At 57.6% G+C, this 23567-nt stretch overlaps 1 protein-coding gene across 4 annotated transcripts in view; it reads left to right on the forward strand.

Moving 5' to 3' along the window:
• Nucleotides 1-21175, forward strand: part of BSN (bassoon presynaptic cytomatrix protein) — a 112132-nt gene extending 90957 nt beyond the window's left edge. The window contains exons 4-12 of one of the 4 annotated variants that reach the window (XR_004734551.3): nt 264-794; nt 1248-7910; nt 10153-12235; nt 12545-13356; nt 13490-13589; nt 14127-14258; nt 14469-14523; nt 14903-14992; nt 17212-21175. Coding sequence is in view for 1 of the 4 variants with exons in the window: in XM_035275520.3 (XP_035131411.2) it covers nt 264-794; nt 1248-7910; nt 10153-12235; nt 12545-13356; nt 13490-13589; nt 14127-14258; nt 14469-14509 (10362 nt within the window). In the remaining 3 variants the exon portion in view is untranslated. The remainder of the gene's footprint in view (nt 1-263; nt 795-1247; nt 7911-10152; nt 12236-12544; nt 13357-13489; nt 13590-14126; nt 14259-14468; nt 14524-14902; nt 14993-17211) is intronic. The other 3 variants (XR_004734552.3, XR_004734553.3, XM_035275520.3) reach the window with 3 other exon arrangements.
• The last annotated feature ends 2392 nt before the right edge of the window (nt 21176-23567 follow it).

The raw sequence follows: 23567 nt of genomic DNA on the forward strand, positions 1-23567 counted from the left end.
GAAAAGTTCTCTGTCAGTTAAGGAAAGTACTCTTCTTTGGGGTTGTTACTTGCATTTTGACTTTGTACATGTTCATCTTAAGGATAAGGAAGTTTGTCATTTGGGGGCAGTAAATTGATCAGTTTTTTTCTCCTTATATCTTTGGTGTCATGCTTTGAAAGCCTCTCTCCTCCCTAAGGTTACAGAAATAGCCATGGAAATATTCTTTGAATTCTTCAGTGTCTTTGTCATTTTCATCAACCTCCTCTCTCATTTCCTTGCAGAAAACAGAGTGGCTCTGTCTGAACTGCCAAACCAAGCGGCTACTGGAGGGCAGCCTGGGAGAGCCGACCCCCCTGCCACCACCCACCTCACAGCAGCCCCCTGTCAGGGCCCCTCACCATGCATCTGGAACAACCCCTCTGAAGCAGAAAGGGCCACAGGGGCTGGCCCAGCCATCAGGCCCCCTGCCTGCCAAGGCCAGCCCTCTACCCACCAAGGCCAGCCCTCTGCCTACCAAGGCCAGCCTTCTGCCCACCAAGGCCAGCCCTCTACCCACCAAGGCCAGCCCCCTACCCACCAAGGCCAGCCCCCAGGCCAAGCCCCTCAGGGCTTCTGAACCTAGCAAGACCCCAAGCAACGCCCTGGAAAAGAAGACTGGAGTCCCCACTAAAGCTGAGCCCATGCCGAAGCCACCTCCAGAAACTACCCCGACCCCTGGGACTCCTAAAGTGAAGAGTGGGGTGAGGAGGGCTGAACCTGCCACCCCTGTCATCAAGGCTATTCCAGAAGCCCCCAAGGGTGGGGAGGTGGAGGTCAGTCCCACTCATTTTCCAGGGACCTTAGCTTTCAGACAGGACAGTCTATGGAAAGGCTTGCCTCCTGGGTGGCTGAGCTGGGTAGGCCTAGGACAGGTGCCTTGGGGCCACACAGGAGGAAAGGGACACCCCAGCAGAAAGAAAGTCTAGATGAGGTTCTTGCAGTCTTGAAGACTGTGAGTTTGAGGCTGCGTATGGCACCTTGTTAGATGCTTTGCTGGGCTTTGATATCCTTTGATCTAGTAAAGTGTCTCTTTGAAGACCAAGGGCTGGTTTGGGCTTGCCGTGGAACTTTCAGGTTATTCAAGGCTAAAGGGAGATAGGGTGGGTGGCAAGCCCTTGAGAAATGGATGGACTCTTCCCTGGGGCCCTGGGATTGACAGGGAGGGTTGGGATCCCACCATGAGCTTTGCCACGGGGAGTCAGTATCTGCTTTTCACCCTGCTGCAGGACCTGGTGGGCAAGCCTTACTCTCAGGACCTCTCTCGGAGCCCACAGAGCCTCAGTGACACAGGCTATTCCTCCGATGGCATCTCTAGCTCCCAGAGTGAGATCACAGGAGTTGTGCAGCAGGAGGTGGAACAACTGGACAGTGCAGGGGTGACGGGGCCATGTCCACCCAGCCCCTCTGAGATCCACAAGGTGGGGAGCAGCATGCGGCCTTTGCTGGAGGCCCAGGGCCTGGCCCCCAGTGGTGAACGGAGCAAGCCACCCTGCAGTGGTACTGGCGAGGAGCAGAAGCAGCGGCCCCACTCCTTGTCCATTACGCCTGAGGCCTTTGACTCTGATGAAGAGCTGGAGGATATCCTGGAAGAAGAGGAAGGCTCTGTCGAATGGAGGCGCCGGAGGGAGCAGCAGGACACTGCCGAGTCCTCAGATGACTTTGGCAGCCAACTGAGGCATGACTATGTGGAAGACAGCAGTGAAGGTGGCCTGTCCCCTCTTCCACCTCAGCCCCCAGCCAGGGCAGCAGAACTGACTGATGAGGAGTTCATGCGACGGCAGATTCTGGAGATGAGTGCCGAGGAAGACAACCTGGAGGAGGATGACGCTGCCACCTCCGGGCATGGCCTGGCCAAGCGTGGCACCCACAAGGGCGGCCCCAGACCCAGGCCTGAGCCTAGCCAAGAACCAGTAGCACTACCCAAGAGGCGGCTGCCTCACAATGCCACCACGGGCTATGAGGAGCTGCTCCCTGAGGGAGGCTCAGCAGAGGCTACTGATGGCAGTGGGACCCTTCAGGGTGGGCTCCGTCGCTTCAAGACCATTGAGCTCAACAGCACGGGAAGTTATGGCCATGAGCTGGACCTGGGCCAAGGCCCTGACCCCAGTCTGGACCGGGAGCCCGAGCTGGAGATGGAGAGCCTGACGGGCTCCCCTGAGGACCGCTCCCGTGGCGAGCACTCCTCTACATTGCCTGCCTCCACACCCAGCTATACCTCGGGCACCTCTCCCACCTCTCTGTCCTCCCTAGAGGAGGACAGTGACAGCAGCCCCAGCCGCAGGCAGCGTCTGGAAGAAGCAAAGCAGCAGCGCAAGGCCCGGCACCGCTCCCACGGACCCCTGCTGCCCACCATTGAGGACTCCTCGGAGGAGGAGGAGCTGCGGGAGGAAGAGGAGCTGTTGCGTGAGCAGGAGAAGATGCGGGAGGTGGAGCAGCAGCGCATCCGCAGCACAGCCCGCAAGACCCGGCGGGACAAGGAAGAACTGCGTGCCCAGCGGAGGCGAGAGCGCTCCAAGACACCACCCAGTAACTTGTCACCCATCGAGGATGCCTCCCCCACAGAGGAGCTGAGGCAGGCAGCTGAGATGGAGGAGCTGCACCGCTCCTCCTGCTCTGAGTACTCACCCTCACCCTCCCTTGACTCTGAGGCTGAGACCCTGGATGGTGGCCCCAGCCGGCTTTATAAGTCAGGCAGTGAGTACAACCTGCCCACCTTCATGTCCCTCTACTCACCAACCGAGACACCCTCTGGCAGCTCCACTACTCCGAGTTCCGGACGGCCCCTCAAGAGCGCTGAGGAGGCCTATGAGGAGATGATGCGCAAAGCTGAGCTGCTCCAGAGGCAGCAGGGCCAGGCGCCAGGGGCCCGGGGACCCCATGGTGGCCCCTCTCAGCCCACAGGCCCCCGGGGCCCAGGCTCCTTTGAATATCAAGACACTGCAGACCGTGACTATGGCCGGGCTACTCAGCCTGCCACAGAGGGCACACCAGCCAGCCTGGGAGCAGCTGTGTACGAAGAAATTCTTCAGACATCGCAGAGCATAGTTCTCATGCGGCAGGCTTCCTCACGAGACCTGGCTTTTGCTGAGGACAAAAAGAAGGAGAAGCAGTTTCTGAATGCTGAGAGTGCATACATGGACCCGATGAAGCAAAATGGCGGCCCCCTTACTCCTGGTACCAGTCCCACCCAGCTCGCTGCCCCTGTGTCCTTCTCCACGTCCACCTCCTTGGACAGCAGCGGGGGCCGAGTTATTCCCGATGTCCGTGTCACTCAGCATTTTGCAAAGGAGCCTCAGGACCCCCTCAAGCTGCACAGCTCTCCTGCCTCCCCCAGCTCAGCTTCCAAGGAGGCAGGCATGCCCTTGTCCCAGGGCCTTGGGACCCCAGCCACCACAGCTGTGGCTCCTTGTCCAGCAAGGCTGCCACGAGGATATATGACTCCAGCCTCCCCAGCAGGCTCCGAGCGCAGTCCTTCACCGTCTTCCACAGGCCATAGCTATGGACACAGCCCAACCACTGCAAACTATGGGTCCCAAACTGAGGATCTACCACAGGTCCCCAGTGGCCTTGCTGCAGCTGGATGGGCTGCCAGAGAGAAGCCATTGAGTGCAAGTGACGGTGAGGGTGGCACTCCTCAGCCTTCCCGGGCATATTCCTACTTTGCAAGCTCCAGCCCACCTCTCTCCCCATCTTCCCCCTCAGAGAGTCCCACATTCTCCCCTGGCAAGCTGGGCCAAAGGGCCACAGCAGAGTTCTCTACACAGACACCAAGTCTAGCCCCTGCCTCAGACATGCCACGGAGCCCTGGTGCCCCCACCCCATCACCTATGGTAGCCCAGGGCACACAAACACCACATCGACCAAGCACCCCTCGCCTGGTGTGGCAGGAGTCCTCGCAGGAGGCTCCCTTTATGGTCATCACGCTGGCATCAGATGCCTCCAGCCAGACCAGGATGGTACATGCCAGTGCCTCCACCTCCCCGCTCTGCTCACCCACTGAAACCCAGCCGACCACCCATAGCTACAGCCAGACAACACCTCCGAGTGTGTCTCAGCTACCCCCAGAGCCACCTGGGCTACCTGGCTTTCCACGGGCACCCAGTGCTGGTGTGGATGGGCCCCTGGCACTATATGGCTGGGGTGCCCTCCCTGCTGAGAACATCTCCCTTTGCCGGATCTCCTCTGTCCCTGGGACGTCTAGGGTTGAGCCAGGACCCAGGCCCCCTGGCACTGCAGTGGTAGACCTCCGTACAGCTGTCAAGCCCACGCCCATCATCCTCACTGACCAGGGCATGGACCTCACCTCTCTTGCTGTGGAAGCAAGGAAGTATGGTCTTGCCCTAGATCCAATCCCAGGACGACAGTCGACCGCTGTGCAGCCTTTGGTTATCAACCTCAATGCCCAGGAGCAGACCCATACCTTCCTTGCCACTGCCACCACCGTGAGCATCACCATGGCCTCGTCTGTGCTCATGGCTCAACAAAAGCAGCCTGTGGTCTATGGAGACCCCTACCAGAGCCGCCTTGACTTTGGCCAGGGTGGAGGTAGTCCCGTGTGCCTGGCCCAGGTCAAACAAGTAGAGCAGGCTGTCCAGACAGCCCCATACCGAAGTGGGCCCCGGGGAAGACCCAGGGAGGCCAAGCTTGCCAGATATAACCTACCCAACCAAGTAGCACCTCTGGCCAGAAGGGACGTTTTAATCACTCAGATGGGCACCGCCCAGAGTGTTGGCCTCAAGCCAGGCCCAGTGCCAGAGCCTGGTGCCGAGCCCCATAGGGCCACCCCTGCAGAGCTTCGGTCACATGCTCTGCCAGGTGCCAGGAAGCCACACACAGTGGTGGTGCAGATGGGAGAGGGCACGGCAGGCACTGTGACCACGCTGCTCCCAGAGGAGCCTACGGGTGCCCTGGACCTCACGGGGATGAGGCCTGAGAGCCAGCTGGCATGCTGTGACATGGTCTATAAGCTCCCCTTTGGGAGCAGCTGCACTGGCACCTTCCACCCCGCCCCCAGTGCGCCTGAGAAGAGCATGGCAGATGCTGCCCCACCTGGCCAAAGCAGTGGCCCCTTCTATGGTCCCCGGGACCCTGAGCCTCCTGAGCCCCTCACCTACCGGGCACAGGGGGTTGTGGGGCCTGGGCCTCATGAGGAGCAGAGGCCCTACCCACAGGGCCTGCCTGGTAGGTTGTACTCCTCCATGTCTGACACCAATTTGGCTGAGGCTGGCCTCAACTACCATGCCCAGAGGATCGGGCAGCTCTTCCAGGGCCCTGGACGAGAGTCGGCTATGGACCTCAGCTCACTGAAGCACTCCTACAGCCTGGGCTTTGCGGACGGACGCTACCTAGGGCAGGGCTTGCAGTATGGCTCATTCACAGACCTGCGTCATCCTACAGACCTTTTGGCTCACCCAATTCCCATTCGGCGCTATAGCTCAGTGTCAAACATCTACTCAGACCACAGGTACGGCCCACGGGGAGATGCAGTTGGCTTCCAGGAGGCCAGCCTGGCCCAGTACAGTGCCACCACAGCCCGTGAAATCAGTCGCATGTGCGCTGCCCTCAACTCCATGGACCAGTATGGTGGGCGGCATGGCAGTGGTGGTGGTGGCCCTGACCTTGTACAGTACCAGTCCCAGCACGGGCCCGGGCTCAGTGCTCCGCAGAGTCTGGCTCCCCTCCGACCTGGAATCCTTGGTAACCCCACCTTTCCAGAGGGCCACCCAAGTCCTGGGAACTTGGCCCAGTATGGGCCTGCAGCAGGCCAGGGTACAGCAGTCAGGCAGCTGCTACCATCCACAGCCACTGTGCGTGCAGCTGATGGCATGATCTACTCAACTATCAACACCCCAATTGCTGCAACACTGCCCATCACCACCCAGCCTGCCTCAGTCCTGCGGCCCATGGTGCGTGGTGGCATGTACAGGCCTTATGCATCTGGTGGAGTCACAGCCGTGCCACTCACCAGTCTGACACGTGTGCCCATGATTGCCCCCCGGGTACCTCTTGGACCCACGGGGCTGTACCGATATCCTGCACCAAGTAGATTCCCCATTGCTTCCAGTGTTCCACCTGTAGAGGGTCCTCTCTATCTGGGGAAACCTGCTGTTGCCAAGGCCTCTGGGGCTGGGGGCCCTTCAAGGCCAGAGATGCCAGCAGGGGCTGCACGGGAAGAGCCTCTTCCCACAACCACCCCTGCTGCCATCAAGGAGGCTGCAGGAGCCCCAGCTCCTGTCCCACTAACTGGCCAGAAGCCACCAGCAGATGCTGCTCCTGGAGGTGGCACTGGGGCCCTCAGCCGGCCAGGGTTCGAGAAAGAGGAGGCATCACAGGAGGAGAGGCAGCGGAAGCAGCAGGAGCAGCTGCTCCAGCTAGAGCGGGAGCGGGTGGAGTTGGAGAAGCTGCGACAACTTCGGCTGCAAGAGGAGCTAGAGCGTGAACGTGTGGAGCTGCAGAGGCACCGTGAGGAGGAGCAGCTGCTGGTGCAGCGGGAGTTGCAGGAGCTGCAGACCATTAAGCACCATGTGCTGCAGCAGCAGCAAGAGGAACGCCAGGCTCAATTTGCATTGCAGCGGGAACAGCTAGCACAGCAGCGTCTGCAGCTAGAGCAGATCCAGCAGCTGCAGCAGCAGCTACAGCAGCAGCTAGAGGAGCAGAAGCAGCGGCAGAAAGCCCCCTTCCCTGCAGCCTGTGAGGCACCTGGCCGAGGGCCTCCTCTAGCGGCTGCTGAGCTGGCCCAGAACGGCCAATATTGGCCCCCCCTTACCCATGCAGCCTTCATTGCCATGGCAGGGCCTGAAGGACCTGGGCAGCCTCGTGAGCCTGTGCTGCACCGGGGTCTCCCCAGCTCTGCTTCAGACATGTCACTGCAAACGGAGGAGCAATGGGAGACCAGCCGTAGTAGCATCAAGAAGAGACACTCCATGCCACGCCTGCGAGATGCCTGTGAACCAGAATCTGCGCCTGAGCCCTGCGTGGTCAGGAGGATTGCTGACAGCAGCGTGCAGACAGACGATGAGGATGGGGAGGGCCGCTACCTCTTGACCCGGCGACGCCGGGCACGGCGGAGTACTGACTGCAGCGTGCAGACGGACGACGAGGACAGTGCTGAGTGGGAGCAGCCAGTGCGCCGCCGCAGGTCCCGTCTTCCCCGCCACTCAGACTCAGGCTCTGACAGCAAGCATGATGCCACTGCCTTGTCATCCACTGCTGCTGCCACTGCGAGGGCCATGAGCAGTGTGGGCATCCAGACCATCAGTGACTGTTCTGTGCAGACGGAGCCTGACCAGATGCCTAGGGTCTCTCCAGCCATCCACATCACAGCTGCCACCGATCCCAAGGTGGAGATCGTCAGGTACATATCGGCTCCAGAGAAGACTGGGCGCGGGGAGAGCCTGGCCTGCCAGACGGAACCAGATGGGCAGGCCCAGGGTATAGCTGGGCCACAGCTTGTAGGGCCAACTGCCATCAGCCCCTACCTGCCTGGCATCCAGATCGTCACCCCAGGACCTCTGAGCAGATTTGAAAAAAAGAAGCCAGATCCCCTGGAGATTGGGTACCAGGCCCACCTGCCTCCAGAGTCTCTCTCACAGCTTATGAGCCGCCAGCCTCCCAAGTCCCCTCAGGTCCTCTACTCACCAGTCTCACCCTTGTCCCCTCACCGGCTCCTGGACACCTCCTTTGCTTCCAGTGAGAGGCTGAACAAGGCTCACGTGAGTCCCCAGAAGCACTTCACAGCTGACAGCACTCTCCGCCAGCAGACGCTGCCTCGCCCCATGAAGACCCTGCAGCGGTCCTTGTCTGACCCTAAGCCCCTCAGCCCCACCGCTGAAGAGTCTGCCAAAGAGAGATTCTCCCTCTACCAGCACCAGGGGGGACTGGGTAGCCAGGTATGGGAACAGGGGCTGTTCCAGGGTGGGACAGGGGTCTCTGCCTAGCCCAAGGGGCCCCCACAGGGAGGGACTTCTTCTGGGGTGGGAGTGGAGGCATCTCTGGCTCCAGAGCCCCAGGGGAAGGAGTTAATGGCAGATGCTCCTTGGTGCACGTCTGATAGAGCCTGCAGCCCGGTGGACAGCCTGGCAGATACAGACACACACATGGGCCCCCACAGCCTTCCAGCCACATACCCCACTAGAAGCTTTAGCCTTCTCCCAGCACTGTCCCTAGTCCAGCCACTGCTACCTCCCCCTTCAGGCCTCTTCAACTCTCACTTCTAGTCTGGACCCCTTCCATTCCAAACCTCATTCTATGGGTGTTTCCTAGGAAAATCAGTCACATGGACCTCGCAGGGCTGTTCTTGGCCTCTCAGTCCTGGCCTGGTTTCTGTTGCCACACAGGAAGCCCAGGCCCTGTGGCCTGGCACTAGAGGCTCATCCAGTGGGCTGCAGTGTGCTCTCTGCCCCAGGGTGTTCCCTGCCCCTACCTGGCCCTCGGTAAATCTGTTTACACACCTGTCTGCTCCCCTGGATAAGGGATTCAGAAGCATAAACTTACCCTTGGCTGTGCCTTTATTTGCCAGTGATGTATGGGGACTGTGAGAGGCGGCTTGGCTGTGGGCTACAGCAGAGGTGAGAATAGGGGGTTTTGAGGGCCTAATGCCAATGACTGAGTGCCAGGCTGAGGAGGGTGGGCTTTTCCTAAAGGCCCTGGAAGCCTCTGGAGGTTTTAGGCAGGTGAGATGGGACAAAGCAGATATTTTGGGAAGTTTCCTGGGCAGAATGTGAGATGATGGGCTGAAGGAAGAGACCTGGCAGAGGCATTGTGAGGTATATTTGCCCATTTTCAGGTGTGACACAGAGGAGAAAAGTGGAGCCTTGGTTTGGGGTTGTGGTGGTGTTGATCTTGGGTAGTGAAGAGTCTTGGTATATGCAGGCCATATGGGTGGGGGTGGGATCAGGACTCTGGGCTGGCAGGGAGGGCAGGTCAGAGAGGCAGGGGGGTCCTGACTGCAGGCACAGAGGTCCCATGGGCTGGTCATGTGAGACCAGGCCATGATAGGCACTCATGATGCGTGGCCAAAATAAGAAAAGAGACAACAGAGTAAGGGGTTCAAAAAGCTAAATTTATTCCATAAAAGGCCCACTCAGATTTTGGTGGCACATGATAATTTTTATTATGACACATAGTAGAAGTAGGTGGGAGGCTTTTAGGTAGTTAATTGACAAGGTAAAAAGTAAGAATCCTGTAAGAGTCACTTCTCAGAATATTTTAGAATTTGGGTGGTCCAAATTCTAAGGGCATTGAAACCCAGGGGCATGGGGCATTCTGGGAATGACAGGAGCTAGAGAAAAAGTGAGAAGGTGGAGTGAACTGCCAGGCAATGTGGACCTTCAGGCAATGCAGAGCATCTGCGGCAGGCACTGTTAGGGAACCTTGGCCAGGAAGCCATGCTGCTGGAGATAGGGCTGGAGAGGACTTAGAGGTGCACCGGTGGCTCCAGAGAACAGCAGGTTGACTGAGGGACCTGTAGGGAGCTAGGGACTAGCCCAAGAGCACAGCCCAGACGGTTTGGCAGAGGGTGGTGCAGGGCACTAGAGGAAGAGGGTGGGCAGGTTGCTGAGAAGCATGACACTTTAGAGTACTAGGGCAGGAGGCAAAATAAGACTCAGAGCCTGCCACGACTGGCATATAGCCTGCACGTGTCCCTTCCCGTGATCCTCTAGGGAGTCTGGCGAGCCCAGGATCCTTTCCACTCCACCCTTCCTATTCATACTCTCCACTGATCTCAACCCTCCTCAGCTGCCAGGCCCCAAACCCAGAACCACAGCTGTACTCTCCTCACCTCAATGTGAAGCAGAGGGTGGCAGGCCCATTGGAGATGTGTAGGGGTTCTCAAAGCCACGTGCTGGGCCAGTATAGGACATCAGCATGAAGGGAATCTGCCCCTACCCTCCTACTTCCCAGAGCTCTGGGAAGGAGGGCTTTAAAATAATCACAGATCTTCCTTCCATGGCAAAGAAACCAAGGCCTATGGGTGGGCAGGGTAGGCCTCCAGGCTGCTTGGTAAATCAGGGCGCCAGCAGGGTGGAGCCCAGCTCCTGCCCCAGCCCAGGCCTGGGTTCTGCTACCCCACACCCCACTAAGTCACCACACCTTGGGTCTCAGTGCTGCCCACCCTTCCCTCTGTCTCAGGTGTCGGCGCTGCCACCCAACAGCCTGGTCCGCAAGGTGAAGCGGACACTGCCCAGCCCCCCTCCAGAGGAGGCTCACCTTCCCCTGGCTGGCCAGGCCGCCCCACAGCTGTATGCAGCCAGCCTGCTGCAGAGAGGGCTGACGGGGCCCACCGCTGTCCCTGCTACCAAGGCCAGCCTGCTCCGGGAGCTGGACCGGGACCTGCGGCTGGTGGAACATGAGTCCACCAAGCTGCGCAAGAAGCAGGCGGAGTTGGATGAGGAGGAGAAGGAGATTGACGCCAAGCTCAAGTACCTGGAGCTAGGTATTACACAACGCAAAGAGTCTTTGGCCAAAGACCGAGGTGGCCGTGACTACCCACCCTTGCGTGGTCTTGGTGAGCATCGTGACTACCTGTCGGACAGTGAGCTCAACCAGCTGCGGCTCCAGGGCTGTACTACTCCCTCTGGCCAGTATGTGGACTTCCCTGCCACTGCCGCTGCTCCTACCACCCCCTCAGGTCCCACTGCCTTCCAGCAGCCCCGCTTTCAGCCTCTGGCCCCACAGTACACTGCAGGCAGTGGTGGGCCAGCTCAGAACGGATTCCCAGCCCACCAGGCCCCTACCTACCCTGACCCCAGCACGTACCCAGCTGCTCCTGCCTTTCCTCCTGGCACCAGTTACCCAGCCGAGCCTGGCCTGCCAAACCAGCAGGCTTTCCGTCCCACAGGCCATTATGTAGGCCAAACACCCATGCCAACTACACAGAGCACCCTTTTTCCAGTCCCCACTGATAGCCGTGCCCCCCCGCAGAAGCCACGGCAGACATCGCTAGCCGACTTGGAGCAGAAGGTGCCTACCAACTATGAGGTGATCGCCAGCCCCGTTGTGGCCATGTCTTCGGCCCCTTCTGAAACCAGCTACAGTGGCCCAACAGTGAGCAGTGGCTATGAGCAGGGCAAGGTTCCTGAGCTGCCCCGAGCTGGTGACCGTGGCAGTGTGAGCCAGAGCCCAGCCCCCACCTACCCCTCTGACTCACACTATACCAATCTGGAGCAGAACGTTCCTCGAAATTATGTAATGATCGATGACATCAGTGAACTGACCAAGGACAGCACCTCTACTGTTCCTGACAGCCAGCGGCTGGAGCCCATGGGGCCAGGCAGCAGTGGGCGTTCAGGGAAAGAGCCTGGAGAACCAGGTGTCCTTGAGGGGCCCACACTGCCCTGCTGCTATGCCAGAGGAGAAGAGGAATCGGAGGAGGACTCGTATGACCCCCGTGGCAAGGGTGGCCATCACCGGAGCATGGAGAGCAATGGTCGACCAGCCAGTACCCACTACTATGGTGACAGTGACTACAGACATGGGGCTCGAACAGAGAAGTATGGTCCAGGGCCCATGGGGCCCAAACATCCCTCCAAGAGCCTGGCTCCAGCTGCCATCTCCTCAAAGCGCAGCAAGCACCGGAAGCAGGGCATGGAGCAAAAGATCTCCAAGTTCTCGCCTATTGAAGAGGCCAAGGATGTGGAGTCAGACCTGGCGTCCTACCCCCTACCTGCAGTCAGCAGCAGCCTGGTCTCTCGAAGCAGGAAGTTCCAGGATGAAATCACCTATGGGCTTAAGAAGAACGTGTATGAGCAGCAGAGATACTATGGGATGTCCAGCCGGGACGCAGTAGAGGAGGATGACCGCATTTATGGTGGGAGCAGCCGGTCCCGGGCACCTTCTACATACAGTGGGGAGAAGCTGTCCAGCCATGACTTCAGCGGCAGGGGCAAGGGGTATGAAAGGGAACGGGAGGCTGTGGAGCGACTTCAAAAAGCAGGCCCCAAGCCCTCATCCCTAAGTATGGCCCACAGCCGGGCACGGCCCCCCATGCGGAGCCAGGCCTCTGAAGAGGAGAGCCCTGTCAGCCCTTTGGGGAGGCCCCGCCCTGCCGGAGGGCCCCTCCCTCCCAGTGGGGATACCTGCCCACAGTTCTGCTCCAGCCACTCCATGCCTGATGTCCAGGAGCATGTCAAGGACGGACCTCGAGCCCACGCATATAAGCGTGAGGAGGGCTACATCCTGGATGATTCCCACTGCGTGGTTTCCGACAGTGAAGGTAATGGCAGCCAGGGGTGATTTCTGCGGATACTCAGCACCTGGGGGGCCTGCCTGCCTATGGGGCCCTGGGTCCTGAGATGTCCCAGCAGGGTCTGGTCTGGCACTTCCTCTGGTGGGCCCTGCTACAGGCTGCCCTTGCCTGCTCCATCTGTACCCTGGTCCCTGGTTGCGGGAGGGTGGGCTGGGGGCCTGCTGATCCGCTTGTGGCTGTGGCATCCACTCTCTTGGTTTCTTTGCATGGCTTCAGCTAGGCCTCCCCCTGCGGCCAGCCCGGGGGTTGATGGTATTCTGTTTTTGGTCTCTGAAGCGTATCACCTGGGCCAGGAGGAGACAGACTGGTTTGATAAGCCCCGGGATGCCCGCTCCGACCGGTTCAGGCACCACGGGGGCCATGCAGTTTCCTCCTCCTCCCAGAAGCGAGGCCCTTCCAGGCACAGCTACCATGACTACGATGAACCTCTTGAGGAGGGCCTGTGGCCTCACGATGAGGGTGGCCCAGGCCGCCATGCCTCAGCCAAGGAACACAGGCACCATGGTGACCACGGGCGACACTCAGGCCGCCATACTGGTGAGGAGCCAGGACGGCGTGCTGCCAAACCACATGCTCGGGACCTGGGTCGCCATGAGGCCCGGCCCCACTCTCAGCCCAGCTCTGCTCCAGCTATGCCGAAGAAGGGTCAGCCTGGCTACCCCAGCTCTGCTGAGTACTCACAGCCATCCCGTGCTCCCTCCGCATACCATCATGCCTCTGACAGCAAGAAGGGCTCCCGGCAAGCCCACTCCGGGCCCGCTGCACCGCAGTCAAAGGCAGAACCCCAGGCACAGCCGCAGTTGCAAGGTCGGCAGGCAGCTCCAGGGCCACAGCAGTCACAGCCACCATCATCCAGGCAAATACCCTCTGGGGCAGCATCGCGCCAGCCACAGATGCAGCAGCAGCAACAACAGCAACAGCAGCAGCAAAGTCTTGGGCTGCAGCCCCCGCAGCAGGCCCCGACACAGGCTCGGCTGCAGCAACAGAGCCAGCCAACCACCCGGGGCTCAGCCCCTGTTGCCAGCCAGCCTGCAGGGAAGCCTCAGCCAGGTCCTACGACAGCCACAGGCCCTCAGCCAGCAGGACTGGTAAGCAGAGCTCCCATACATGGGTTATAACCAGGGCAGATGCTACGAATGAAGCTTGGGCATCCCCTTGGTTCCAGGCTGGGCATGGACAGGGTTGATGGGCAGAATCTCAGATGTAGGTTCTGTGTTGCAGCCACGGGCAGAACAGACAAATGGCTCTAAAGGGACAACCAAAGCTCCGCAACAGGGAAGGGCTCCTCAGGCCCAGTCAACACCAGGATCTGGACCTGCAGGTGAGCCTATCCTTTGGCATCCTTGGCTATGGCCCACAGCACAGAACCCAGGCTGTTCTCTCTCTACACCACCTGCACCCTGAGCTCCCCCACACTGCATGCCCTTACTAATCCTGAAGAGGTGCCCCACGGGCTGTGGACCTCACCAGAAGAAAACAAGCCTGGGGTTAGAATAAGCCAATGAGGTCACCAGCACAGGGGCTTTAGGGCCCAGGCAGCTCTGGGCGGAGAAGCTAGAAGGCACTGGTGAGCACAGGGCAGGGACCACGGCTTCTTGCTCCCTCCTTCCCTCCCCTTTCCTCCTCTCCTCTGCCTTTGCTTCCCTTTCTTCTTTACCTTCCTCAACCTCCTTTTTTCTGCCTCCTCCCACCCCTTGTTTTCCTGTTCTTTCCTTCATCTCTTTATTCTCATAGCCTCCTTCTCACCCTCCCACCTCATGGGGTACCTGTGTTCAGATTCCCTTGTGGCTACTTGGACTCTCAGACCCTGAAGAGCCAGGCCATGCACAGCTCATGAGGGTGGTTTCTTTCCTCCTAGGTGTGAAGGCTGGAGCAAGGCCTGGAGGAACCCCAGGGGCTCCCGCCAGCCAGCCAGGTGCCGAAGGGGAGAGCGTGTTCTCCAAGATCCTCCCTGGAGGGGCAGCCGAGCAAGCTGGCAAACTGACGGAAGGTATGCACTGCCTGTGACCGGGTCTGTGGTGGGTGGCTGCTCTGGGGCCTGCTCTGGTGCATCTATGAGATGATTCCAGACTCAGTCACTCAGGCACAGGCCAGCCAGAGGGCCCACCTGCTGATGCTTGGCTTCACTATGCCAAGCGGCCCTGACTGGGAGGGGTCTCGCCCAATTTCCTGATGCCTCTCTCCTCTTTCTATGTCACAGCTGTTTCTGCTTTTGGCAAAAAATTTTCCTCATTCTGGTGACCATGCCCAGCAGGGTGAGTACAAGCAGCCTGTACCTTGCCTCTTCTGGGAAAGGCCCCAGGCAATGGGGGTGGGGGTGGGGCTGTAAGTCCAAAGGGCCCTCTGGGAGGAGTCCAGTCTTCTGCTGGTGCTGTGGCCAGAGACACAATGTTCTCTTCTCTGAATATGGGAGGAGAAAGAGGAAGGACACTGTGCACAGAGCCCCTACCATGGGGCCAACACAGTAGAGGCCCCCAGCAAAGGAGGGGCCAAAGCCAGGGCTGATGCCCCCTTGTCTTTCAAACTATCCGCTATCCCCTGCAGGGCTCTCACAACACTGGGCTGGCACTGGGTTGTAGGTAGGGTCCCTGGCATGCAGCTCCTCTCCAGCCCTCTTCTGTAAATGCTCCACAGGCTCTTGAAGAAATGAAGAGAGTTATCATTGCTGTGGAAAAATCTCTGGAGTCAGAGGCCTGGGTGCAGCTCTGGACTCTGCGTATAACAGTGAGTGTCAGGATCAGGGAGAGAAGTGCCAGAGGAGGGGTGAAGGGCCAAGGCCTGGCAAGACAACAGCTAGCCAGTTCCAACAAGTGTGAACTGGGAAGGGCCTGGTGGGCTTCCTTCAGCTGTGATGGGCCCAGCAGCCCTCCATCCTGGCAGAGGCAGGGGCCACAGAGCTCCCTGAGATGATGACAGATGAGTCAGGTGGCACCCCTGGAGAAGAGCCCAGAAAAGCCAACTACACCCCACAACTTGAAGTCTATGTGCTGGGCACTGAGTTCAAAGGACAGGGTGGTTTGTGGCTCCTGTGAGGGAGCACGCCTCTTCCCTGATGTCTGCTACTGGTGCCTTTGCTCCAGTCAGTTGGAAGAGATTAGAGTCCCCAAACCCTGCAGAGCTGCATCTGCAGCTCTGGGAATGAAGTCAAAACACTCCTGGCGTCACAGGCTGAGCCTGTGGCCCACAGGATAGAAGAGTGGACGGAGTAGAGAGGCAGACAGGAAGGGACAGAGAAGAAAGCGAGTCTCAGTCCCAGACTAGGTCAGCCCAAGGAGAGGACAGAATGGCCTCAGGATGGGAGCCCTGACCCTGTCTGGGCTGCAGTGGCCAAGGCAGGATGAGACACCACTTCCTGGACACTGCCCTGGCCCTGGCCTTGGCTCTGCCTCTGTGGCAGGAGGAGAAAGTGCATCATCCTGGGTGGTAGGAGAATCACCTGGCTGTTGGTGTGGCTCTGTGCATAGCCAGGACCACCGACCACTGTCCCATAGCCCTTTGGCCCTCCTCTTCTCTCTCCTTCCCACGTCAGGGTGCTTCTCATGGTGCACAGGCATGTATGTGGTATCCATGCAGGGCCTGGTGGTCAGTGAGCAGGTCACTTCAAGGGAGCCCTGGGGCCAGCAGATGCTGGGCCCAGGCCAGGCCTGCGTGTGGGAGGGAAGGAGCTAGGTGTGGTACCTCACAGGCTACCTCTCTGGAAAAGCAGTGGGGCCCTGAAAAGGCCCAGGCTTCCATCCATTTATTCAACAAATGTTTGTCAAGCCCCAGGTATGTGCCAGGTGCTATTCCAGGTTCTGGGGATGTGGCAGAGAACAAAACCAAGTCCTTGCTGACAATCCATTAAAGGAGATAGAGAATAAATAAAGTTTAAAAAAATAAAAACTCAATTAAAAAGGTACTTTCTGAAAGTGATAAGTATTTTAAAGCCAGTGAAGCAGAGCTATGAAAGCAGTGAGGTCTGCTCTAGATAAAGTGCTCAGAGCTAAAGATATGTGAGGGAAGGCTTGAAGGAGGAGGACAGCTGCTGTGGGATGTACAGAGGGGAGGGAACAGCACTGACAGATGATTGGATGCTAGGACAGGACTGGGGGGGCACCAGGGACAGGGAAAAGGCCAGCACAGCTAGGGCCACAGTGGAGGGGAGGGGTGGTCAGGGGTAAAGTCCAAGGGGGTGGGACCCAGCTGGGGTGGGTTATGCAGGCCAAGTAAGAAGCCTGGAATTTATTCTAATTACTGTAGCAGAGTGCAGGCCTCAGCGTTCTTACTGCCTTCACCCTCCCACAGTAGGCTTCCTGCAGCTTCCCACTCAGCTGATGTTTCCTTGGAGTTGCCCTGGAACAGATGTGAAATCAGAAGTGGTGCTGAGAGGAGGGGAAGGAGGGGCAGCCCATGGCCTAGATTCATGGCAGTACCTACCTTGGGTTTGGGGCCAGGGTGTGGTTCCTGAGCAGGCAAAAGCAGCACAGACACAGCTTTGTTCTGCATCCTGCCACATGGTGTGGGCGGGCCACTGAGACAACTGACTTTGTAGTTCTAGCATTCGGCTAATGATTGGGTCAAGTGGACAGTGCTGCCGTGAGTATCCCTCTCCTGGAGCTCTTTACAGCGATTTCAGAGATGGGCTTGGAAAGGTTTGCCATTGCAAACCAGATTCCATCTCCATCACTCTCAAGCAAAAAAAAAAAGGAACTTTTGTTACATTGAAGTGTCCCTTCCTGGCTGACCTGATTCTTCTTTCTTCCTGTCCTCTCTGTGACCTCCAACCTGCCCAAGCACCCATCTCCTGGGCCTGAGTGGCATGGCACCCCATGGGTGAGGAGGTGGCTGCTGGCACAGGCAGATGGCTGAGAGGTGTGTGAGGGTGGGAAGCAGTTATCTATGGTTCTTGACAGAATCCTTCTTTCTTTTCTTTCCTTCCTCCCTTCCTCCTTTTCTCTTTCAAGCATCTACAATCTGGCAAACCCTTGGCCCAAAGACTCACCAGGTGGGACGTGGCAGGCAGGCCTCAGTTGAGGACGCGATGTTTTCTCACAGCAGCTGTCTATGTGAAGCATCTGCTAGACAAGTGGGACCAGTGGCCGGGGGACCTTTGATTGTTTTTCCAGAGACGCTGCTCTCTGCAGGGCACCACCTTCAAGGCACAGCCCTCGTTGGGCGGGAAGACCCTCTCCAGAAACCCGGCCACCACGGTATCTTGCCATACTTCCCACAGCCGCCTCTTTGTAGCCTGGCCAGCCAGGCTTCCAATGCGTTATACACAGAGTTTGGGCGCACACTGCCCTCCCTCCGAGATGCCAGAAGTTTTTCCACAGCCTTGGAGAGGGGCTTTGACTGAGGGCTGGGGGCCCGGGGCTCCGTTTCCTTCACATTCCAGCTGGCCCGGATCCCTCTGTGGCACAGGGCCCTGCCCCCGTCACCTGCCCTCTGGGTGACATCACAGCAGACCTCCATGTGGCCAGCATGGGGTTGGGAGAACTTTACAAACATTAGGACCTAACACTGTCTCACCGCTGAAATAAGAGGCCGTAGCACCGAAAAGCAGCGTGGGCGCTGACTGAGGCTTCTCCCAGCCTGTGGGTGGCAGCGTCCTAGCACACTGCCACCATCTCAAAGCCATCCCCCTAGCCATCGTGAGCATCCCAGCGGCACCGCCATTGTCTCAACCAGCCGGCTCCTCGTCCGTACACCTGGGGATTTCTTTTGATTTCAAGAACAGCCTTAATCATTCCAGTTTGATTTACGTGTATACCTCATAAACATTTTTCTTCTGTTTCTCTCTCCCACTTTCTCTCTTCTCTTGGCTCACCCCTTGCCTCTCCCCTCCACCACCACTTTGTGACTGATGGTTCAGTTTCCTCTCTGCTCTGCCCCTGCTCAGCACAGGGAGAATGTTGACTTAGAAGCAATAGGGGGCAGCAGGCCACCAAGAGCACAACCCCAGGGCGAGGTCTAGGGAGGTCCCTCAGCCCACCTCTGTTTACTGTGCAATTCCAGTCCTTCTTAAGCCATCACCAGTGGGTGTGCTCAGAGCAGAGTGGCCAGGCTTCTGCTAGCCAAGGGAAAGGCCTAGAGCCCTGTGTGGGGGAGTGTGCCACTGTCTATCCATCTGGTGGACTGGGCTGCATTCCTCCCCAAGGCCCTTCCCTTGGGGGCCTCCCTTCATCTTGGGCACAGCCACAAGTCTCATCTCTAATGTTCTATGCAATGAAATATAAACCCTCAATGACAACTGTTAATATTTAATAAATTCCATGTTATGTATATGGAGTTAATTGCAAACATGCAATTGAGAAACTGGATAGATACACTCTCATATCACCCCCAACCCCCACCCCACCCCTGATCCCATTGTGTGTGTGAAATTCTCAGTCTGTGGCATGTTTGACCTGTGGCAGGACTTGCTGCTGCCAGGTGAGTCACCGCCTGTCCCGCAGTGGAGCATGCACAGCTCGCAGCCTCTTTGCACGATTTCATCCATTTTAAATGCTCGACCCTCTTGCTTGGAGTTCTTTTTGCCTCAGAACCTCTCCTTCAGGAGCACTTCTAGCTGACTTCTGCACAAGCTAGTGAGGACCTGCCAGAATTGTTGCCTGAGTGTGCCAGGCTGCAGGGCAGGTAGTTCAAGGCCCCACACACCCTGCAGTTTTCTCTGTCCAGGATAGCAGGTAAACAGGAATCCCCGGAGCAGATGCAATGGTAGGACCCTGAACAGGATGTGTGTGTATGGACATTCTGAAGGCTTGCTGTAGGATTTCTGTCTGTCTGTCTGTCATTTTCCCTTCCTACCCCAACCCTGAGCCAGAGGCATCTGCTAGCCCTTTCCCAAAGGGCTCTAGTCAAGGGCAGAGCTGGGCAGCATCCATGCCAGAGAGGCAGAGATAAGACCAGACCAGGCTGTGCCTCAGGGACCCCAGCTCTTGACTGCACCTGTTCCATGCCTCTCCTCTGTGGCTAAGAGGCTCAAAGGACTGTGAGCCAGGAGATCTGGGCTGGAGCTAGGGGGTCAATGGATGCTCAGGAAGAGCTGGGCCTTTGGCACTTGTGGTGGGAACAGTTGATGATGGTCATCTGGAACTGTGCATATAAACAGTGGCTTCAAGCTAAGTTTCTTGTGAAGTTTCTCAATAGCAAATCTTATAGAAGGTCCTGTGTGACCCTCTCTACATCTGTCCCTAGGACCCTATGCTCCCTGCCCACCCTCTTCTCCAAAGCCCAAGCATCCCACTGCTCATCAGTTTTTCTACCACTGAGCCAGGAGTACGGCAGGCAGAAGCTGCCTGACCCCTCAAGGCCTGACCTTTGTCCAGAGTGCTCTGGTTTGCACCATGCATTTCTCAGGGGTCCGCATTTCTCATGTTTTTTTTTTTTATAAGGTCTACACACCCCTTCAGTGAGGGCTCCTGGCTCACCTCTGGAAGCAATGGATGGGACAGGAAGCTGCCAACCTCTGTGTTGGACTTAACACCCTCGCCTTCCTGGGACTTGGCCTCGCCCAACCCAAGGAATACCTTCTTCATCCCAGAGATCAGGTATGGGTTGAATGAAGCCATCTGAGCAAGGGCTGAGGGAAGCCATCATCTAACACCTCTGGCCACCCAGGACCAGCTCTGTGTGGGGATGTGCCTTGGAGACCAAGGCAATCATCCTTTCCACTACAGGCCAGGGGATGGGACAAGAAGCAAGGAACAGGCAGGGAAATGTTAGGAAGTCAGAGCCTCCAGCAGGCCTAGTCTCAGGCTCTAAAGTATTGACTTTTCTGCAAATTTCCTTTCTGGCCAAGCCCTCTGAATTTGAAATTTGACAGCTGCCACTTCGCATCCCCCACTGTACCCCCAGGACACATCATTGGCCCTCTGTGAAGGTGGCTGGAGCAGGCCTCTGGTCCGTGGACTATCCTTCCTGGCCCTTGCATGGATGCAGTTGTGACTCTGGGGACAATGCAGCCAGAAGCTGAGGGACCAGCATTCGGTGCCTTGGGAAGTAGAGAGCAACAGACACATCTCCAAATGAGTCTCTAGCATGCAGCCCAGGCCTTCTCCATACCCCTCTTCCCAGCATCATGAACAAGGGCATTGCCTCCTCTCTCTGCCCACTTCAGGGCCCAGTGTACTCACTTCACAGTGACAGCCCTCCCCCCACCACCATCCTTAGTCCTTGGGCTAGCATGTAGTCTCAGGGCCCACAATGAAAGAACAGCAGTGGTGGCAACTATGCCCTGTCTTCTGGAGCCTGTAGGGAGTTTTCCAGGCAGGTCCTTTGCCATGACAGCATGGTCCTGCCCTGTTGCCCCCTCCCCTTTCCCCTTACCCATGCCCATGCTGTAAATACTTGTCATCATGGACTCCAACAGGGTTAGAGGGACAGGCCTAACCAACTGAAACTCCTCAGAGATGCCATCTCTGTCTCCCTGGGTGCCAGCAGCCCTGCTGCCATGTGCACTGGGGTGGCACTGGAGAGCCATGGAAGTGGTGAGATATTTTGTGTATGCACATGATTGTGTGTGTGTGTGTGTGTGTGTGTGTGTGTGTGTGTCTGCCTCATTCAGTTTCTGGGGTCAAATCAACTCCTTCTCTCCAAGTGCAGTACCCTGGAGAGTGGTGGCCACTCAATATCTTTTCCTCTAGCTTTCATGTCTTGTTTTTTTTTTTTTTTGCTTTCCCCTCCTCCTCCCTCTCTCCCTTTCTTTCCTTCTCGCCTTTATTTGAGGGGGAAGAGTGCTGTACAAAGTCAAACAAACAAGTTTACAGTTGTAAGTGCAATGACCCGAGTCCTCCACATGACCTTGTGAATTGTGTGCTGTCCTCCTGTGCTCTGTGAGAACTCGTGGTACTTCAGTGTCCCTCCCCCTGTATTGTGACAAGGTAATTCTGTGGTATCAGAATAAACGGACTTGATATAAACAACCTACAGACTGTTTCTGGGATGGTTTCTCAAGTGGGAAGGCTTAGCTGAAGGAACAAATCCCCAAATTTGCAACCATCCTGTCCGTGGCTAAAGAGAAAAGGATAGACAAAGTTGCAGAAATGCTGGCACAACATGGGGCTGAGTCCACAGCAAGCCATCCATAGACAATGAGCCCTCCGCAAAGGTGCCCAAGTAGAGGTCCTAAGCTTGGACCTGGATCAGGCAGTCAGTGCGCAGGCTGCTGAGGGACTGCCTCCATGGCCTTTAATGTGCTGACTGCACACACAGCTTTTTTGGAGCCTGGTTCTGGGGAGACAGTGAGCAAGTGCTGCCTCCTAGTGCTGCCAACAAGCCCTGCACCTCTCTGCCTTGCTCCGAATTTTCCAACCCCCAAACTCTTGCTGGCTGCCACACCTTAGGCCTTCCTCAGATGGCCAGGAGTACCTCCTTAACAAAGTCAACCAGAATTGCTAGATTTTTTTTTTTTTAACACAGATAAACAAGAATCCCAACTTCACCTCTGGTCCTCTCCCCAGAGTTAACATCTTGACACGTGTCCTTTCCTATTTCTTGCTCCAGTCATTTTAAAAAGCAGTCAGAAGGTGCAATATATCCTGTTTTCTAGCTTTCTGTTTATTTCCACATGTTTATTTCAGGTACTTAAATGTTCGTCTTCCAGTGCCCAACCTCCACAGTTCATACACCATGAGTTCGTAGCCAGTCTACCGCACACAACCTGAGGAACAGGCACTATATTCCCAGTGTTCCTATTACAAATGATGCTTGATGAACATCCTAATTTCCAATCTTTCCACCCAAATTGGTGGCTGGGGCCACTCATTCTCCTGTTTCTGGCCTTGATACCAGTCCTGTACATACGAATGCAATGGTGTCAGAAAATTGGGACTCTTTTAGTATTTTGTTGTTGTTTTGAGACAGTCTCACACTGTTGCCCAGGCTGGAGTGCAATGGCACGATCTCAGCTCAGTGCAACCTCTGCCTCCCAGGTTCAAGCAATTCTCTTGCCTCAGCCTCCCAAGTAGCTGGGATTACAGGCACCCGCCACCATACCTGGCTAATTTTTTGTATTTTTTAGTAGAGACAGGGTTTCACTATGTTGGCCAGGCTGGTCTCCCACCTCAGACTCCTAAAGTGCTGGGATTACAGGCATGGTCCCCATACCCAGCTGAGACTTTTTTTTTTTTAACTAATAATCTTGAGTAAGTAATGATGACACTGATGGGAAAGGGGAAGCTGAAGATCAGACAGGTGGAATCGCAGTCACCAGCACACAATGGAGCAGGGAGCCAGGGCCCTGAATGTGGAAGACCAGCCAGACTGAGGTATATGGAGGGGACATCCTTACTGTCCAGCCTCTCCTGCTCTCTGCTGCCATCTTAGCCCAGCCAATCCTGTGCCACGTGCACAGGGAGCCTGCCTACCTCGTTTCTTTCCTCAGGAAGCTCTCTGGTCCTGGGTGGAGTCTGAGCCCACCAGGCCCTCCACAGCCAAAAGCTCAGGCTGAGGCCTGGGGAGGAAGGCAGGGACCCACCAGCTCAAGGTCTGAGAAGGGTGGGTAAAGGCTGCGGGGATAGATAGCTCTTGGGGCAGGCCTGGTGACTGATAAGCCCAGGCAGCACCCTGAGAGTCGGCACCCTCCCCTCTTTTCCCGGCACCCTAGGGTTCTGCTCTGCGCCCTCCGCCCGGACCCTCGCCCTTCTCTTCGTCGGCCTGGGAGTCCTCCAGGGCAGGGTCTGGCACAGTCTAGTGAATGTCTGTCTCATAGTGGACCGGCAGGGACCCTACAGTCAGCCCCAGAGCCACTGGAGATCCACTCTGCGGCCCGCTCCCCATCGCCCCGCCCCCGCCCCCGCCCTCACCCTCACCCTCACGGGCTCCCGGCTCCGCATTCCTGGCAGGGCTCCGTGCCCGCCCCGCCCTTTATCCTCAAAGACTCATGGGTCCCATTCCCCTCGGGCCCCGCCCTTCGGGTGCTCGGGCCACCCCCATCCAACCACACTCCTTCCGCCTCGCAGCCCCGTCTCACCCGCTTCTCTCGTAGGCCCTTCTACCCTCCCCGAAGCCCCGCTCCCGGGTTCCGCTTCCACAGGGCTGCCCCTCTCCTCCGAGATCCCACACCTCACCCCTCGGTAAGGGGCCAGGGACTCGGCCCACGGCCCCGCCCACCACTTGGCTAGTCCACCCCTTGAAGGCCACCTCCTCTCGAGGCCCCTGTCCCCTCCCACCCAGGACTTCTCGCTCCCAGGCCGGGTCCTCTCACCCTCAAGGCCCGCCCCCGTCAACGGTTCTCGCCCATTCGCCGAAGGCCCCGCCCCTCCCAGATTGCCGCAGGGCAAAGGCGGAGACAGTCCGGGCCGCCTCAGGCTCCGCCCCC

Source organism: Callithrix jacchus, chromosome 15 (assembly GCF_049354715.1).
Source record: "Callithrix jacchus isolate 240 chromosome 15, calJac240_pri, whole genome shotgun sequence".
Classification (NCBI taxonomy): domain Eukaryota; kingdom Metazoa; phylum Chordata; class Mammalia; order Primates; family Cebidae; genus Callithrix; species Callithrix jacchus.